General features: G+C 39.8%; 3 protein-coding genes across 6 annotated transcripts; all 3 read right to left on the bottom strand.

Moving 5' to 3' along the window:
* Positions 1-83: 83 nt before the first annotated feature.
* Positions 84-4,263, bottom strand: LOC116315641 (GTPase IMAP family member 8-like). The gene is made up of 6 exons (XM_031733984.2): positions 3,871-4,263; positions 2,644-3,366; positions 1,478-2,191; positions 1,282-1,403; positions 508-1,192; positions 84-416 (listed from the first exon to the last, which is right to left on the bottom strand). Exons 1-6 carry the CDS (start codon positions 3,899-3,901, stop codon positions 232-234), a joined length of 2,460 nt encoding a protein of 819 aa, XP_031589844.2. The 5' UTR covers positions 3,902-4,263; the 3' UTR covers positions 84-231.
* Positions 4,264-4,416: 153 nt separating this feature from the next.
* On the bottom strand, positions 4,417-12,445 carry LOC116315635 (GTPase IMAP family member 8-like). 3 transcript variants are annotated; one of them, XM_039610895.1, is made up of 6 exons: positions 12,231-12,445; positions 7,370-8,092; positions 6,202-6,915; positions 6,006-6,127; positions 5,256-5,916; positions 4,417-5,164 (listed from the first exon to the last, which is right to left on the bottom strand). In XM_039610895.1, exons 1-6 carry the CDS (start codon positions 12,238-12,240, stop codon positions 4,980-4,982), a joined length of 2,415 nt encoding a protein of 804 aa, XP_039466829.1. In that variant the 5' UTR covers positions 12,241-12,445; the 3' UTR covers positions 4,417-4,979. The 3 variants fall into 3 exon arrangements, with proteins under 3 accessions (XP_039466829.1, XP_039466828.1, XP_039466830.1); XM_039610894.1 differs by lacking the exon at positions 12,231-12,445 and adding an exon at positions 8,591-11,884; XM_039610896.1 differs by lacking the exons at positions 4,417-5,164; positions 12,231-12,445 and adding an exon at positions 8,591-11,885 and having other exon boundaries at positions 5,300-5,441; positions 5,544-5,916.
* Positions 12,446-13,539: 1,094 nt separating this feature from the next.
* Positions 13,540-17,748, bottom strand: LOC116315637 (GTPase IMAP family member 8-like). 2 transcript variants are annotated; one of them, XM_031733980.2, is made up of 8 exons: positions 17,711-17,728; positions 17,491-17,570; positions 17,347-17,384; positions 16,184-16,906; positions 15,019-15,732; positions 14,823-14,944; positions 14,051-14,735; positions 13,540-13,959 (listed from the first exon to the last, which is right to left on the bottom strand). In XM_031733980.2, exons 3-8 carry the CDS (start codon positions 17,375-17,377, stop codon positions 13,775-13,777), a joined length of 2,460 nt encoding a protein of 819 aa, XP_031589840.2. In that variant the 5' UTR covers positions 17,378-17,384; positions 17,491-17,570; positions 17,711-17,728; the 3' UTR covers positions 13,540-13,774. The 2 variants fall into 2 exon arrangements, with proteins under 2 accessions (XP_031589840.2, XP_039466827.1); XM_039610893.1 differs by lacking the exon at positions 17,491-17,570 and having other exon boundaries at positions 17,711-17,748.
* Positions 17,749-18,216: the final 468 nt, after the last annotated feature.

Here is an 18,216-nt window from a genome sequence, read left to right as displayed (position 1 = left end):
GGTTAAAAGTACCTGTATATACATTACCAGGTCTACAATAATTTTACTGAAGTAAAAAACAAACAAACAATATGTTTATTTGATTTTTTTTTTTTTTTTTTTTAAATGATCAGGATCTACCTCTGTTTCAATCCCGTTTTTTTAGTTTGCTTAGCAAAGGTTCCTGCACTTGAGTTTTTATACTGTTTCTTCTGATGAATAACCATCTTGTCCTTTGTGGGAACTTGCTGGTTAATCGTTTTCATCAGGCAGAGGACTTTCATCCACATGACTGGCTGAGGCGCTCATGCTGCCAATGCCCGAGGTGACATCAGAGTTTCCAGCTCTGGTCTTCAGCCATTCAGACACTTTGGCACGTGATGCTTCTCTCCAAAGATCTGACAGTTTCCCAAACTCGGAGGGAGCGTCTCCGCTAACTGAAACAGAAATAAAATGTTACTTCATATCATACACACAAGTGAAAATATGAAACAAATTCAGAGTTTTCTCTAATTAATATCAACTCACTGCTTGGAATGAAAACTCCATCCAAACTGGCTCCTCGCTTCACAAATGGTTGTGTTGGTTCTTCTGGTTCATTTGCAACAGCTCTCAACATTCGGTCTATCAGCTCTTGCTCCCTCCTGTTCCACTCTTCTTCTGTCAGCACAGACTGTCTTGATCGCCAGGGCAGTTTGTGTTTTTTCCCTTGTTTGCTTTCAGCACTGAAGCATTGTTCCTTGTTCCGTGTGATCATGTCAATGATTTTTTGGAAGAGCCGTTTGACAGGAAAATGATTACCCAAACCATGGCAGTTGAGGACATGGTATCTGTACCCACACTTTTCCACCAGCCGCTGGAGGCTTTTTCCCTCTCCTGCAATGTGCTCCTCAATGAGTCTGTCATTCAGCCAGTCTCCCCAGGTGAACAACACCATGCAGTGTCTCCACACTCTCTCTCCAAAGGGCATCAAAAGCTCAACCAGTGCTTTGTGGTCTTCCTCTGTGAATGCTTTGGAAATGGGAACAACCAAGAGAAAAACATGAGGGCCTGGAGCACACATGGAGACGCTGCGGAGAACTTCTTCTTTTAGCCAGACAGGAACCGTCGTGTCTGCAGGCCAGCCTGGAGTCTCAACGACCGCAACATTTATTCTACCAAAATTTCCTTCATGCTTTACACACTTTTCTGTTCTTCTCTGGTCCTGGAATTCCTGCATAGAAACAAAGATCCAAACATTATTTAATGATCATGACAAGCCTGATAAATTAAATGTGAACCTCTGACATTATATTGGGGTACCTTCTTCACCCAAACTCTCTCAAATATCTCTTCAAAAAGGATGTTGTTTCCTGCCATACTCTTTCCAGATTCCTCTCTACCAAGCAGTACAATCCTCAGGTCAGTGATTGTCAGCCTCTCTCCTGTAAAAAAGTAACGTTTAAACTGAAAGAGTGACTAAAATAATGCCATAATGATTTGATCATTTCTTCATTACCTTCAAATAACTTTCCCAGTATTCTTGATTGTCTTTCAGTGGTCTTTCTGATCCTTCTAGCTAATTTTCCTTCAGCCTCTTTTCTGGCCTCCAGCTGTGCTTCACGATCCGGGTCAACTTTATAATGTGAGTCTTCATTTCCCGCCCACATCTCTTCAATCTTCTCCAGGAGATCTTGTACCTGCATCTCATCATTATGCTTCATGTTGTCCAGGACGTGGTACCTGTTCCCACACTTCTTCATCAGCCACTGCAGACCTTCCTCACTCTCTATACGTTCTTCCACAGTCTTCACTCCCAGCCAATCACCTCTAGTGAACAGAACAATGGTGTGCTTCCAGACATCATCCCTAAACAGACTCATGTGCTCCTGGACTGCTCTATGATAGGAGGTATTAAATGCAGCTGCCAGGCCTACCACGAGGAGCACTGCGTGGGGTCCTGGAGTGCACATGTACACACTGTTCTCTACTTCATGTTTATCTGTCTCAGAGGTGTCCTGAAGGGTGTGGTTGTAGAACCAGCCAGGAGAATCCACCACTGCGAGTGTCCTCTCTCCCAGAATGCCGTGATTGATTTCACAGGACATCGTTGTTCTTCTGTGATGAACAGCAAAAGCCTTTTTCCTCAGAATGGTGTTTCCAGCCGAGCTCTTGGCTGACCACTGAGCACCAACCATCACTAGTCTTAAATGTGCTGGTGGGGTTTTACCACCTGCAGAATTGGAAGCAAAACTAATCAGGAATATAGTTTCATGCATCAAATTACATTTGATTGTTAGATAATGATGTGTGTCACATAGTTTATCAAGAGAGCTCCCCTTACTGCGAAAGCCATATTTGGCTGTGAGACATTACATCTACAAGGCAAATGGTTGTAGTTCATCTACAGTTTACAGTTACAGCACAATTTTATATTCATCATGTGGTCACTGAATATGGCACATCATCAACATCTTAGTATAAGTATTAATATTTTCTTTGACATTTTACTTTGGAGATTTATTAGCATTATTTATGTTAAAGAAATTGTTTTACAAAACTCTGTGATTCTGTGTTTGACCACAAACATCATACTGAAGCTGGATTCACCCATTCATTTCAAATGTAACCTCTTTTGTCTATCATGGTGGGTATTTTGTAAAATGTGAGGCCTTTCTGACTCACCTTCAATTAGTGCTCTGAGTTTCCTTCTTTGTGTCTGCACCTCATCAAACCTCTTTGATGCTCTGTCACTTATTGCTTTCATTTCCTCCCTCAGAGCGTTTCCATGAGCACGATCAATGGGATAGTGACGGCCTCCGTTTGCAGCGACCATTGCCTCGATTTTCTCAAAAAGTGCTTTGACTTGACTGCTGTCCTCCCTGTTACTCACACAGAGGACATGTTTTCTGTTTCCACATTGCTCAAGAATCCACTGCATTTCTGACCACTCACTGATTGTAGTTTCTACATTTTTTTCATCCCATGGATCTTCAGCAGTGAACAGCACGATGGTGTGATTCAACACATCCTTGTGGAAAAGTTTCAGGTGCTCTTTTAAAGATGACATGAAGATCTGGGGCAAGAAAAAGCTATGATGAAAGACCAGAAGAAAGGCGTGAGGTCCTGGGGGACACAGATGGACACTGTTCTGGATTTCTATCTGATCCAGCTTTGGGGTGTTTTCTAGTGGATAGTGCCACCACCAGCCTGGAGTATCCACCACAGTGACCCGTCTGCCATGAACCTCCTGCTGCCCCGCCACACTCTGGGCACTTCTTCTGCTGGTGTCAAAAACATTTTGACCAAGTATGATGCTGCCGCTCAGACTCCTATTACTGGGATCTCCTGTTAATTGTCTGCCACCTATCAGCACAATCCTCAACTCTGGAGAGTCGTGACTGTGCCCTGCAACACAGATGCAGCACTGTTTACAAATGAGTGGTATATAACTTTAAAAGTGTAATTATCGTTAGCAATCACAAAATTATTTCTAACAATTAGAAAAAGAAAGATCATTATATTCTGCATGAATTTTGTAGAGACATGGACGTGCCCTTAAACACGAACAGGAAGTGTCACATAAACAGTCATCAGATCATGTTTCCATCAGATAGCTCAGTGTGATATGGATCGGTAGAACATTTAATCCTGTTCATTTTAATTTGCTGTTTTATCCTTAAATTTAAAGCCAAACTATAATGAGAGGTTTAGGCACAAGTACTATAGCTACATCTCTCTATGTAGCTTTGCTGACATAGATTTGTTGTGTGTGATCACACTGAGAGATACACACTCTAAACAGTCGTTCTTTATTTAACACAGCTGGTTAGTAAAGAGTCGATCAACAAATAATCAACAAGTAACAAAAATCAAACGTATATTCTGTAACAATGAGATAAGACGACTCACCAAGGTTAGAAACCGCATGTTTCTCAGCCATTGTTTTAAACAAAGCTATTTCTGCTTCCAGCGATGACTGAAGTGACAACTATATAATCTTGAAACTTCACAAGATAAGGTGTGGCATGTACTTTGAACTGCTGTCTCTTCTTTTAGTCTTGGTGTCAGTTAGGTGCATAATTTGTTGAACAGGGGTTCAAAATTTGTTGAATCCCTGTTTGTGGATTGCAAACACTGACTGATAAGTAGTTTCATTGCTGGGTGATGCTCATTCCCTTGTTGTTTCACAACAAATTAAGCAGATGAATGATCTGGAGTTGATTCCAAATGATGAAGTTGTATTCATTAGCTTTTAACAAGAACTGTGAATATGAGTTTTAACGAGATGTTTGTGCAAGTCAAGAAGGCTATCATTAGGCTGAAAAACAAAATAAAAATATCAGAGAGACAGCAGAAACTTTAGGAGTGTCCAAATCTACAATCTATTCTTAAAAAGAAGGAATGCACTGGCCAACTCACTGATCACAAAAGGTCCAAAAGACGACAGACGACAGCTTAAAGTGCATGATCACAGAATTATTTTCATGGTTAAGAAAAACAAAATGTTTATCCAAGTTGGGACAGGCAAGTTTCTCAAGGTTTACAAACAAGAGATGCCTTCATGAATGGAAATATAGAGGGTTTACAAAACTGGTTACACTGAAGAACAGAGAGGCCAGATTAGACTTCACAAGAAAACATCTAATAATAAATAACCCGTACATTGAGGTCCTACAGACATCAACACTAGAAGTTCAGTGAACGCTGAAAGAAGACCATGTCAGTATAGTCTGTACTTTTGCCACCTCAGGCTAAGAGGTTAATGTACCAGAATACATACATTTCAGGGAGTCCTGCATAACAAAATGATTAGAATGAGAGACCAAAAATGTAAATATTCAGTTTGCAGGACTTTCATTTTTCAGAAAAATACAGTGTGCCAGCCCAAGTTAAAAGTGGCTTGGTAAGCACTTTTAAATCCAACAAACAATATTTATTTTAGAAAAAAGATTCGATTATCGTGTTTCTGTTTTTAACATGTGCATTCAAATTATTTAATGTTTCACAGAATTTATTGTTTAATCATTTTCATCAGGCAGAGGACTTTCATCCACATGACTGGCTGAGGCGCTCATGCTGCCAATCCCAGAGGTGACGTCAGAGTTTCCAGCTCTGGTCTTCAGCCATTCAGACACTTTGGCACGTGATGCTTCTCTCCAAAGATCTGACATGTTCCCAAATTCTGAGGGAGCGTCTCCGCTCACTGAAAAAGAAATAAAATGTTACTTCATATCATACACACACGTGAAAATATGAAACAAATTCAGAGTTTTCTCTAATTAATATCAACTCACTGCTTGGAATAAAAGCTCCATCCAAGCTGGCTCCTCGCTTCACAAATGGTTGTGTTGGTTCTTCTGGTTCATTTCCAAAAGCTCTCAACATTCGGTTTATCAGATCTTGCTCCCTCCTGTTCCACTCTTCTTCTGTCAGCACAGACTGTTTATTTCCTTGTTTGTCTCCAGCAGTGAAACATTGTCCTGTATTCCATGTGATCAAATCAATTATTTTTTGGAAGAGCAGTTTGACAGGAAAATGATTACCAAAAACATGGCAGTTGAGGACATGGTATCTGTACCCACACTTTTCCACCAGCCTCTGGAGGCTTTTTCCCTCTCCTGCAATGTGCTCCTCAATGAGTCTGTCATTCAGCCAGTCTCCCCAGGTGAACAACACCATGCAATGTCTCCACACTCTCTCTCCAAAGGGCATCAAAAGCTCAACCAGTGCTTTGTGGTCTTCCTCTGTGAATGCTTTGGAAATGGGAACAACCAAGAGAAAAACATGAGGGCCTGGAGCACACATGGAGACGCTGCGGAGAACTTCTTCTTTTAGCCAGACAGGAGCCGTCGTGTCTGCAGGCCAGCCTGGAGTCTCAACGACCGCAACATTTATTCTACCAAAATTTCCTTCATGCTTTACACACTTTTCTGTTCTTCTCTGGTCCTGGAATTCCTGCATAGAAACAAAGATCCAAACATTATTTAATGATCATGACAAGCCTGATAAATTACATGTGAACCTCGGGCATTATATTTGGTTACCTTCTTCACCCAAATTCTCTCAAATATCTCTTCAAAAAAGATTTTGTTTCCTGCCATACTCTTCCCAGATTCCTCTCTGCCAAGCAGTACAATCCTCAGGTCAGTGATTGTCAGCCTCTCTCCTGTAAAAAAGTAACGTTTAAACTGAAATAGTGACTAAAATAATGCCATAATTATTTGATGATTTCTTCATTACCTTCAAATAACTTTCCCAGTATTCTTGATTGTCTTTCAGTGGTCTTTCTGATCCTTCTAGCTAATTTTCCTTCAGCCTCTTTTCTGGCCTCCAGCTGTGCTTCACGATCCGGGTCAACTTTATAATGTGGGTCTTCATTTCCCGCCCACATCTCTTCAATCTTCTCCAGGAGATCTTGTACCTGCATCTCATCATTATGCTTCATGTTATCCAGGACGTGGTACCTGTTCCCACACTTCTTCATCAGCCACTGCAGACCTTCCTCACTCTCTATACGTTCTTCCACAGTCTTCACTCCCAGCCAATCACCTCTAGTGAACAGAACAATGGTGTGCTTCCAGACATCATCCCTAAACAGACTCATGTGCTCCTGGACTGCTCTATGATAGGAGGTATTAAATGCAGCTGCCAGGCCTACCACGAGGAGCACTGCGTGGGGTCCTGGAGTGCACATGTACACACTGTTCTCTACTTCATGCTTATCTGTCTCAGAGGTGTCCTGAAGGGTGTGGTTGTAGAACCAGCCAGGAGAATCCACCACTGCGAGTGTCCTCTCTCCCAGAATGCCGTGATTGATTTCACAGGACATCGTTGTTCTTCTGTGATGAACAGCAAAAGCCTTTTTCCTCAGAATGGTGTTTCCAGCCGAGCTCTTGGCTGACCACTGAGCACCAACCATCACTAGTCTTAAATGTGCTGGTGGGGTTTTACCACCTGCAGAATTGGAAGCAAAACTAATCAGGAATATAGTTTCATGCATCAAATTACATTTGATTGTTAGATAATGATGTGTGTCACATAGTTTATCAAGAGAGAGCTCCCCTTACTGCAAAAGCCATATTTGGCTGTGAGACATTACATCTACAAGGCAAATGGTTGTAGTTCATCTACAGTTTACAGTTACAGCACAATTTTATATTCATCATGTGGTCACTGAATATGGCACATCATCAACATCTTAGTATAAGTATTAATACTGTCTATGACATTTTACTTTGGAGATTTATTAGCATTATTTATGTTAAAGAAATTGTTTTGCAAAACTCTGTGATTCTGTGTTTGACCACAAACATCATACTGAAGCTGGATTCACCCATTCATTTCAAATGAAACCTCTTTTGTCTATCATGGTGGGTATTTTGTAAAATGTGAGGCCTTTCTGACTCACCTTCAATTAGTGCTCTGAGTTTCCTTCTTTGTGTCTGCACCTCATCAAACCTCTTTGATGCTCTGTCACTTATTGCTTTCATTTCCTCCCTCAGAGCGTTTCCATGAGCACGATCAATGGGATAGTGACGGCCTCTGTTTGCAGCGACCATTGCCTCGATTTTCTCAAAAAGTGCTTCGACTTGACTGCTGTCCTCCCTGTTACTCACACAGAAGACATGTTTTCTGTTTCCACATTGCTCAAGAATCCACTGCATTTCTGACCACTCACTGATTGTAGTTTCTACATTTTTTTCATCCCATGGATCTTCAGCAGTGAACAGCACGATGGTGTGATTAAAAACATCCTTGTGGAAAAGTTTCAGGTGCTCTTTTAAAGATGATATGAAGATCTGGGGCAAGAAAAAGCTATGATGAAAGACCAGAAGAAAGGCGTGAGGTCCTGGGGGACACAGATGGACACTGTTCTGGATTTCTATCTGATCCAGCTTTGGGGTGTTTTCTAGTGGATAGTGCCACCACCAGCCTGGAGTATCCACCACAGTGACCCGTCTGCCATGAACCTCCTGCTGCCCCGCCACACTCTGGGCACTTCTTCTGCTGGTGTCAAAAACATTTTGACCCAGTATGATGTTGCCGCTCAGACTCTTATTACTGGGATCTCCTGTTAATTCTCTGCCACCTATCAGCACGATCCTCAACTCTGGAGAGTCGTGACTGTGCCCTGCAACACAGATGCATTGTTTACAAACGAGTGGTATATAACTTTAAAAGTGTAATTATCGTTAGCAATCACAAAATTATTCCTAACAATTAGAAAAAGAAAGATCATTATATTCTGGATGTATTTTGTAGAGACATGGACGTGCCCTTAAACACGAACAGGAAGTGTCACATAAACAGTCATCAGATCATGTTTCCATCAGATGGCTCAGTGTGATATGGATCGGTAGAACATTTCATCCTGTCTATTTTAATTTGCTTGTTTATTCTTAAATTAAAAGCCAAACTATAATGAGAGGTTTAGGCACAAGTACTATAGCTACATCTCTCTATGCAGCTTTGCTGACATAGATTTGTTGTGTGTGATCACACTGAGAGATACACTCTCTAAACAGTCGTTCTTTATTTAACACAACTGGTTAGTAAAGAGTCGATCAACAAATAATCAACAAGTAACAAAAATAAAACCTATATTCTGTAACAATGAGATAAGACTCACCGAGGTTAGAAACCGCATGTTTCTCAGCCATTGTTTTAAACAAAGCTATTTCTCCTTCCAGCGATGACTGAAGTGACAACTATATAAACTTGAAACTCTTCACAAGATAAGGTGTGGCATGTACTTTGAACTGCTGTCTCTTTTTTTACTCCTGGCTGCAGTTAGGTGCATAATTTGTTGAACTGTTTATGGATTGCAGACACTGGGTGATGCTCATTCCTTTGTTATTTCATGACAAATTAAGCAGACGAACAATCTGGAAATAATTCCTGTGACATAAAAGACAGACCCGACCACACAGCTCGTACGTTTTACACTTTTCTTTATTTCGGTTGTCGTGTCCACAGCTCATGGCCGCAGCTTTTCAGCTGTAGGATATACACCACAACAACAACCCCAACCTCAGGTCCCGACACGTTTAATACAGGGGAGGCATGATGAGCTGATGGAGCTCGCGGCCGTGCCACAAACCACGCCCTGCCACAATTCCAAATGATGAATTTGTATTCGGTAGATTTTAACCAGAACTGTCAATATGACCTGTAAAGAGATGTTCATGCAAGTCAAGAAAGCTAACATTAGGCTGAAAAATAGAAATAAAAATATTAAAGAGACAGCTGAGACTGCACTGGCCTGGGAATGCACTGGCCACTGATCCCAAAAGGACCGAAAGACGACAGACAACAACTTAAAGTGCAAGGGCAAGGTTCTCAAGGTTTACAATCTAGAGATGCCTTCATGAAATTACAGGTTTACAAAGCTGGGTATACTTAAGAACAGGGAGGGCAGATTAGACTTCACGGAAAACATCTAAAAGAGATTCTGGAAAAATTATTTGAACAGATTAAAAAAATGAACTTGTACTAGAATGAGGACACTTCACTGCTGATTGGATAACGATCCAAAGCCTACTGCAAAACAAATCCACGAGTTTCTCTGAGAAATGAAATATTTTTCATTGGTCAAGTCAGTCACCTGATCTCAACACAACAGGGCACATTTTTCAGTTTCTGAAAACAAAACTGAAAACAGATAGAGACCCACAAACAAGCGGTTAGGTTGGCTGCAGAAAAAGTCTGGCAGAACACCTCAAGGGAGGAAAAGCTGCATTTAGTGATGCCCATGATTTCTAGACTTAAGGCTGTCACTGAATGCAAAGGATTTTAATCCAAATATTAAAATTTTTTATATATTTTTTTATTAAACCCCCCCCCCTTTAAACTATATTAGCTTGTCCAAATACTTTTGAGCCTCTGAAAATGAGGCTTAATAATGCTTGTAATTCCTAAACAGTTTATGTTAAACCCCCTGTGGTTTTATACAAAGACATTGTACCACTCAATGAGGAAAACATCTTTGGTTTCTAAAAAGTTTTGGAAAGTTTCTGAAAACCTTTTACTTTTACTCAATTTTTACACAAATATCTGAACTTTCTACTCTTTACACTTTCAAAACAGGCTTGTTACTTAACACATTTGAGGGAAGTATTATTTCCCAGCACTGTGGGCCTTCAAACCAATAAATATGAGACTAACAAAAGGGAACAAAGATATATAAAGACCATCCTACTGGTGTATCCATCACCAGTGCTTATTGCATACAAAAGAATGAAAGAGGTAAAACGGTAGTTTATGCATAATGTTTAGCTACACTCAGTGGTTGAAGTGTGTTCGCAGTACTTCAGCATTAAGCTAGCCCTACAGAAGAGGAGCGAGTATAAAGGGAGTAAGTAAGTTTTTTGTTTGCTCTTTTTTTAATGGCAGATAATTTCAAATGCAGTGTTTATGTAAGCTCAACAAATATCAGCAAACACACAAACTGTTTCTATGTCACACAGTCTGTTGCTAGCTAATGGTACAGGTGCTTACTTCACTCAGAGATGGAGAAACATGAGAAAGCCAGAACAGAAGAGGAAGAAGAGAGATTATTTTTAAAAGGTAAGGACTACTCAGGGACATTTGATAAAAAGGGAATTTGAAGCTTACATGTAATGTGTTCATTATTTAAATAAGATATTGGATGTGTATGATATGAAGTTCTGTTTTTTAATATTGTGATATACCCAGCAAAACAAACCAAAGTGTGTACTTACTTTTTGTTACTCAGATGTTCCATGACAGTACTCAACAGTTTAGTGCAGGATAAACAGGTTAGATTGTTACTGTGATGAATCTACAGTAAAGCACTGTGTTGGTGCACAGTTGCTTTGGTGTTCATAGTTAGGTTACATAAAATGTCGCAAAATTAATTAGAATTTTAGATAATGCTTAGATTCATTCAATTTCCTCATTTAAACAAACTTTATAGATCTAGTATAAAGATAGTATAAACAGTATACTGTCACTGAGGGAATGGAAATCAGCCAAGATGGTTTGTGAAATATTGGATTACATCCTGTTGAATTCAGCTGTTTAAATCCACAAAGATCAGTAAACCTCGGAGCAGCAACAGAACAATACAGTAACAGAAATTATCGTGGGCTGTGATTCTTTTCCCCACACTGACCCACTACAACAATTCTTTTGACTTGCTTTACTTTGAGAAAAATTCATAACCTGTACCCACATAACACTGGACATCAGATATACGGGCAGATCATGTCTATATTAGGTCCATCGGTCCATGACCAATTCTGGGCATCTATACACGTCCAAACATGGTCCACAATTTGAACATCCAACCATGACCAAAGCTGGACGTCAATATGATGTTCAACATTTGAACTTCATGTCTATGACAGGTGCAGGAAATTTACATGATTAATAAATGTAATATTTTTTTATTTACAAACATTAACATTGTTGAACATTGAGCATTTGTAATATTTGTGGTTCACTTTTATTTTAGTGAGGTTGGTATCCTGTTTTATTGTAAAGAGCTTTGTAAGAGGAAGTAAATGTGTTTGTGATCGACAGCAGGACTGAGGGAAGCTGTGATGGACAGTATAAGAAGTTTGACCAAGTGTGTATGTATGAACTGGACTGTCTGCTTGACAGTCTTTGTCGTTACATACATTTTGCAAACTGCCTGTGAGAAGCTGGGGACATTTCTGCTTGAAATCCACCCTGCAGCTGCTCACTTTTGTTTTAGCTCAAGAGCCTGTGTAACCGGTGTGTTCCTGCGTTGTGTCTGACAAAGAAAGGTAAAAAAAAGAAAGACCTCCAAGTAAATAACTAGCCCGCTCCAGCTCCTCTCCCACAGGGGAATTGTAGAAAAGGGCTGAATTTATTTTTTTACATTGAACATAAAGTACGAACTTACATGGAACATATTTGACTGAAGATAAAGAAAAACACCAACACAAAATCAGACATACCTGACAAAAAAAGGTAAAAAAAAGAAAGACCTCCAAGTAAATAACTTGCCCGCTCCAGCTCCTACGACCAAATACAAACAGTGGGGAAGAGGGTTAGGTCAACCCATCACAACTCCCAAGCTAGCCAGAATTATATATTCATGCTAGCTTTAACGGCGGCTAAAACATATTTGTGGCACACACATACTACACATTTATAGCATCTAACATAAACAGGCACAAATGATGACAATAAATAAACTAAAATCACAATCAGTAACATCAGGGTGGATAAATATACATTATATGACCGTTTTACAGTGTTGGGAAAGAAATGACACCAACCTCTCAGCATCCCGCATTTAGCTGCTGCTGCTTCTTCTTCTGCCGCTAATTTAAAGGCGCTTTACCGCCACCTGCTGGGCTGGAGTGTGGACCATGACGGTTTTAAGGCCTGGATATTTTCTTAAGAAAATCCCCGTGACATTTAAAAATCAGAACATCATTATCTCACCCATACTCTTTTGTAAAATCTCTTCAAACATTAACTGAACACTACTTCTCTGGAAAGCCCTCGTTTAGCTGACTACACATCACTTTTCTGTACTACAAATATGGAGTACGCCCAATCGTTGAGTCACTTCCGGTATTTCAGACAATCCCTTTCTGTCAAGAGCCACTTGTTAATTTGTTGCGGACTTCTTAAAGTGTTTTCTTAAATGTTATTTTGTTGTCAATTTTTTTGTTTGTTTTTTTTATGTAAAAGTGTTTTCGGAAATGTTATTTTGTTGTTGATGTTGTAAATGTGATTTGCACTTCCCAGCCACCGTAGATAGCAGAGCCGTACGTTTTCATTTTTCAGAAATCCCTGTCAGAACATGGTACATGGTCTTTAAATGCAAACTAGCAAGTTAACTCCCGGCTAACTTCCAACTCCATTAAATTTCATAAATCCTGTTTCTCATGGATGCCTGGATGTTAAACTTTACTGTTACACCTGGTAGAGCAGCAACACTGATTATTTTAATAAAGATGAAAGAATTTAGACAGTTTTTAACTCTCAGTGATGCTGCAGTGTTTGTTTGACTTTTAGACCCAGAAACAGCCACTTATTAGTCAGATACATATAGAAGCATTATAAAACAACATCTAAAATGAGTTTGACATGAAAAAGACGTCCACAAGGACCACATTTAGGATAATAAATAACCCGTACAATGAGGTCCTACGGACATCAACACGAGAAGTTCAGAGAACGTCAAAAAAAGACCGCGTCAGTATAGTCTGTATAGTATAGTTTGCCACCTCTGGCTATCATATTAATGTACCAGAATAGAAAAACTATTACTACATACTTCATCAATTCAGTAAAACTCAAAAGTAAGCTAAGCCTAAAGTAATCTATACTGTTTGTAATTTATTTCCACCATCAGATCCACTAATGTGGGTTAAGGCTACTTTTTTGTGTTAGTTTTATAGTTTTTAACAACACAAAGCTTTTTTCAGTGAAGGCTGGCAGGTTACATCGCATCTATACTGACATACAAATGTGCATGTAATTGAACAAAAGTTACTTTAAAGGACACAAGGTCAAATTTAAATCAGGTATAGTTTGTTTTTTTCATGGGTCAACTCCCCATTTATTCTGTACATTTCAGGGAGTCCTGCATAACAAAATGATTAGAATGAGAGACCAAAAATGTAAATATTCAGTTTGCAGGACTTTCATTTTTCAGAAAAATACAGTGTGCCAGCCCAAGTTAAAAGTGGCTCGGTAAGCACTATTAAATCCAACAAACAATATTTATTTTAGAAAAAATATCAGATTATCGTGTTTCTGTTTTTAACATGTGCATTCAAATTATTTAATGTTTCACAGAATTTATTGTTTAATCATTTTCATCAGGCAGAGGACTTTCATCCACATGACTGGCTGAAGCGCTCATGCTGCCAATCCCAGAGGTGATGTCAGAGTTTGCAGCTCTGGTCTTCAGCCATTCAGACACTTTGGCACGTGATGCTTCTCTCCAAAGATCTGACAGTTTCCCAAACTCGGAGGGAGCGTCTTCGCTCACTGAAACAGAAATAAAATGTTACTTCATATCATACACATACGTGAAAATATGAAACAAATTCAGAGTTTTCTCTAATTAATATCAACTCACTGCTTGGAATAAAAACTCCATCCAAACTGGCTCCTCGTTTCACAAATGGTTGTGTTGGTTCTTCTGGTTCATTTGCAACAGCTCTCAACATTCGGTCTATCAGCTCTTGCTCCCTCCTGTTCCACTCTTCTTCGGTCAGCACAGACTGTCTTGATCGCCAGGGCAGTTTGTGTTTTTTCCCTTGTTTGCTTTCAGCACTGAAGCATTGTTCCTTGTTCAGTGTGATCAAATCAATTATTTTTTGGAAGAGCTGTTTGACATGAAAAGGATAACCCAAACCATGGCAGTTGAGGACATGGTATCTGTACCCACACTTTTCCACCAGCCACTGGAGGCTTTTTCCCTCTCCTGCAATGTGCTCCTCAATGAGTCTGTCATTCAGCCAGTCTCCCCAGGTGAACAACACCATGCAATGTCTCCACACTCTCTCTCCAAAGGGCATCAAAAGCTCAACCAGTGCTTTGTGGTCTTCCTCTGTGAATGCTTTGGAAATGGGAACAACCAAGAGAAAAACATGAGGGCCTGGAGCACACATGGAGACGCTGTGGAGAACTTCTTCTTTTAGCCAGACAGGAACCGTCGTGTCTGCAGGCCAGCCTGGAGTCTCAACGACTGCAACATTTATTCTACCAAAATTTCCTTCATGTTTTACACACTTTTCTTTTCTTCTCTGGTCCTGGAATTCCTGCATAGAAACAAAGATCCAAACATTATTTAATGATCATGACAAGCCTGATAAATTAAATGTGAACCTCTGACATTATATTGGTACCTTCTTCACCCAATCTCTCTCAAATATCTCTTCAAAAAGGATGTTGTTTCCTGCCATACTCTTCCCAGATTCCTGTCTGCCAAGCAGTACAATCCTCAGGTCAGTGATTGTCAGCCTCTCTCCTGTAAAAAAGTAAAGTTTAAACTGAAATAGTGACTAAAATAATGCCAAAATGATTTGATGATTTCTTGATTACCTTCAAATAACTTTCCCAGTATTCTTGATTGTCTTTCAGTGGTCTTTCTGATCCTTCTAGCTAATTTTCCTTCAGCCTCTTTTCTGGCCTCCAGCTGTGCTTCACGATCCGGGTCAACTTTATAATGTGGGTCTTCATTTCCCGCCCACATCTCTTCAATCTTCTCCAGGAGATCTTGTACCTGCATCTCATCATTATGCTTCATGTTGTCCAGGACGTGGTACCTGTTCCCACACTTCTTCATCAGCCACTGCAGACCTTCCTCACTCTCTATACGTTCTTCCACAGTCTTCACTCCCAGCCAATCACCTCTAGTGAACAGAACAATGGTGTGCTTCCAGACATCATCCCTAAACAGACTCATGTGCTCCTGGACTGCTCTATGGTAGGATGTATTAAATGCAGCTGCCAGGCCTACCACGAGGAGCACTGCGTGGGGTCCTGGAGTGCACATGTACACACTGTTCTCTATTTCATGTTTATCTGTCTCAGAGGTGTCCTGAAGGGTGTGGTTGTAGAACCAGCCAGGAGAATCCACCACTGCGAGTGTCCTCTCTCCCAGAATGCCGTGATTGATTTCACAGGACATCGTTGTTCTTCTGTGATGAACAGCAAAAGCTTTTTTCCTCAGAATGGTGTTTCCAGCCGAGCTCTTGGCTGACCACTGAGCACCAACCATCACTAGTCTTAAATGTGCTGGTGGGGTTTTACCACCTGCAGAATTTAAAGCAAAACTAATCAGGAATATAGTTTCATGCATCAAATTACATTTGATGGTTAGATAATGATGTGTGTCACATAGTTTATCAAGAGAGCTCCCCTTACTGCGAAAGCCATATTTGGCTGTGAGACATTACATCTACAAGGCAAATGGTTGTAGTTCATCTACAGTTTACAGTTACAGCACAATTTTATATTCATCATGTGGTCACTGAATATGGCACATCATCAACATCTTAGTATAAGTATTAATACTGTCTATGACATTTTACTTTGGAGCTTTATTAGCATTATTTATGTTAAAGAAATTGTTTTACAAAACTCTGTGATTCTGTGTTTGACCACAAACATCATACTGAAGCTGGATTCACCCATTCATTTCAAATGTAACCTTTTTTGCTATCATGGTGGGTATTTTGTAAAATGTGAGGCCTTTCTGACTCACCTTCAATTAGTGCTCTGAGTTTCCTTCTTTGTGTCTGCACCTCATCAAACCTCTTTGATGCTCTGTCACTTATTGCTTTCATTTCCTCCCTCAGAGCGTTTCCATGAGCACGATCAATGGGATAGTGACGGCCTCCGTTTGCAGCGACCATTGCCTCAATTTTCTCAAAAAGTTCTTCGACTTGACTGCTGTCCTCCCTGTTACTCACACAGAAGACATGTTTTCTGTTTCCACATTGCTCAAGAATCCACTGCATTTCTGACCACTCACTGATTGTAGTTTCTACATTTTTTTCATTCCATGGATCTTCAGCAGTGAACAGCACGATGGTGTGATTCAACACATCCTTGTGGAAAAGTTTCAGGTGCTCTTTTAAAGATGATATGAGGATCTGGGGCAAGAAAAAGCTATGATGAATGACCAGAAGAAAGGCGTGAGGTCCTGGGGGACACAGATGGACACTGTTCTGGATTTCTATCTGATCCAGCTTTGGGGTGTTTTCTAGTGGATAGTGCCACCACCAGCCTGGAGTATCCACCACAGTGACCCGTCTGCCATGAACCTCCTGCTGCCCCGCCACACTCTGGGCACTTCTTCTGCTGGTGTCAAAAACATTTTGACCCAGTATGATGTTACCACTCAGACTCCTATTACTGGGATCTCCTGTTAATTCTCTGCCACCTATCAGCACGATCCTCAACTCTGGAGAGTCGTGACTTTGCCCTGCAACACAGATGCAGCACTGTTTACATACTGTAAAACTAGAAAAGTGTCTTTATACAGAATTTATGGACACGTTTGTGTAACTGCAAGTATTAGTAAGTAAAACTGTGAAAACAATGTGAGTAGATAGCAGTGGTATGTTTGCTTAGTTTTTTGTCCACCAGATTAAAAGCCAAGATGACAGAGGTGTGAAATAAAATGATGTTTTATATATACAGAATAATCTGTAAATGATATCTGTGTTAAGCAGTGAGTGAACACTGTGGAATTTAAGCACAATCAGAGATACGACACTGAGAGTCACTTTCCCTGTATGCAAAGACACCGCCAGTAACAACTGAGTCTGATTAAAAATGTGTTTCCTTGTTATGTTAACAAATAAATCAAAAGTCTTATATTCCATTTCTATATACAGGTTTTATGAACAGAATAATATTTACCAGAGCTGGGAACAGCACGCTCATCAGCCATTGTTTAACTAAAGTGACACAAAGAACAGGAAAGGCAGAACTAGTAGAACCAGTTTTGATAATCTACAAGCTGTTTTCTTAAGTCTTTTTAAAGGAGAAATACCAAATACTTACTTTAGAAATGTTTTGATATTCTTTTTAAAATCAGTTCAGGCAAACAGTGCTGTGGAGAAGTATTTGCCTCTTCCTGATTTCTTGGTTTGTTTTTGTTTTTTTCCATATTTGTTTAATGTTTCAGATCGTAAAATAAATGTTGATATTAGACTAAAGTAACATGATTGAAGACAACAGTGATTATTTAATTTATTAAGGTAAAAAAGGTGTCCAACCTCACCTGGCCCTGTGTGACAAAGGAAGAACTTAGTTCAGTTTCACTGACCACACCCAGGCCTGATTACTGCCAGACTTGCTGAATCAAGAAATCACCATAAGAAAGAGAAACTGTCTGACAAAGTGAAGGAGGCTAAAAGCTCTCAAACAGCACCACATATAATAACACCGTCTAAAGAAACAGCTGAGAAATAAAGTCATTGACATCTATCAGTCTGGAAAGGGTTACAAAGTCAAAATAGCCATTATCGACAAATGGAGAAGATTTGGAGCATAAAAGATTTCATAAAAGAAATCAGAACTATATTTAAAGAACTGCCGGCCTCACTCACCTCAGTCAATGTCAAAGTTCATGATTTAACAATAAGAAAAAGACTGTGAAAAATGGCGTCCATGGGAGAACAAAAAGAACACAAAGGTTCGTATCATGCGCCCAAAAATATATATTAAATAAAAAAATATAAAATTAAAATTATATATATTATATATAAAGTAATATTCTGTGAACTG

This window comes from Oreochromis aureus, linkage group 4 (assembly GCF_013358895.1).
Source record: "Oreochromis aureus strain Israel breed Guangdong linkage group 4, ZZ_aureus, whole genome shotgun sequence".
In the NCBI taxonomy this organism is placed as follows: Eukaryota; Metazoa; Chordata; class Actinopteri; order Cichliformes; family Cichlidae; genus Oreochromis; species Oreochromis aureus.
The sequence above is the reverse complement of the archived record's forward strand: the minus strand, read 5'-3'. Positions and strand labels throughout refer to the sequence as shown.

Coding starts and splice junctions, on each gene's coding strand:
- LOC116315641 (XM_031733984.2), bottom strand. CDS start 3,901: ATGGCTGAGAAACATGCGGTTTCTAACCTTG. Junction 1,193..1,281: donor AGAGAGTTTGGGTGAAGAAG/GTACCCCAATAT, acceptor GTTTCTATGCAG/GAATTCCAGGACCAGAGAAG. Junction 417..507: donor TGGAGTTTTCATTCCAAGCA/GTGAGTTGATAT, acceptor TTTCTGTTTCAG/TTAGCGGAGACGCTCCCTCC.
- LOC116315637 (XM_039610893.1), bottom strand. CDS start 17,377: ATGGCTGATGAGCGTGCTGTTCCCAGCTCTG. Junction 16,907..17,346: donor GCGTGCTGTTCCCAGCTCTG/GTAAATATTATT, acceptor TCTGTGTTGCAG/GGCAAAGTCACGACTCTCCA. Junction 14,736..14,822: donor AGAGAGATTGGGTGAAGAAG/GTACCAATATAA, acceptor GTTTCTATGCAG/GAATTCCAGGACCAGAGAAG.
- LOC116315635 (XM_039610894.1), bottom strand. CDS start 8,621: ATGGCTGAGAAACATGCGGTTTCTAACCTCG. Junction 8,093..8,590: donor ACATGCGGTTTCTAACCTCG/GTGAGTCTTATC, acceptor TCTGTGTTGCAG/GGCACAGTCACGACTCTCCA. Junction 6,916..7,369: donor ACTCAGAGCACTAATTGAAG/GTGAGTCAGAAA, acceptor CCAATTCTGCAG/GTGGTAAAACCCCACCAGCA.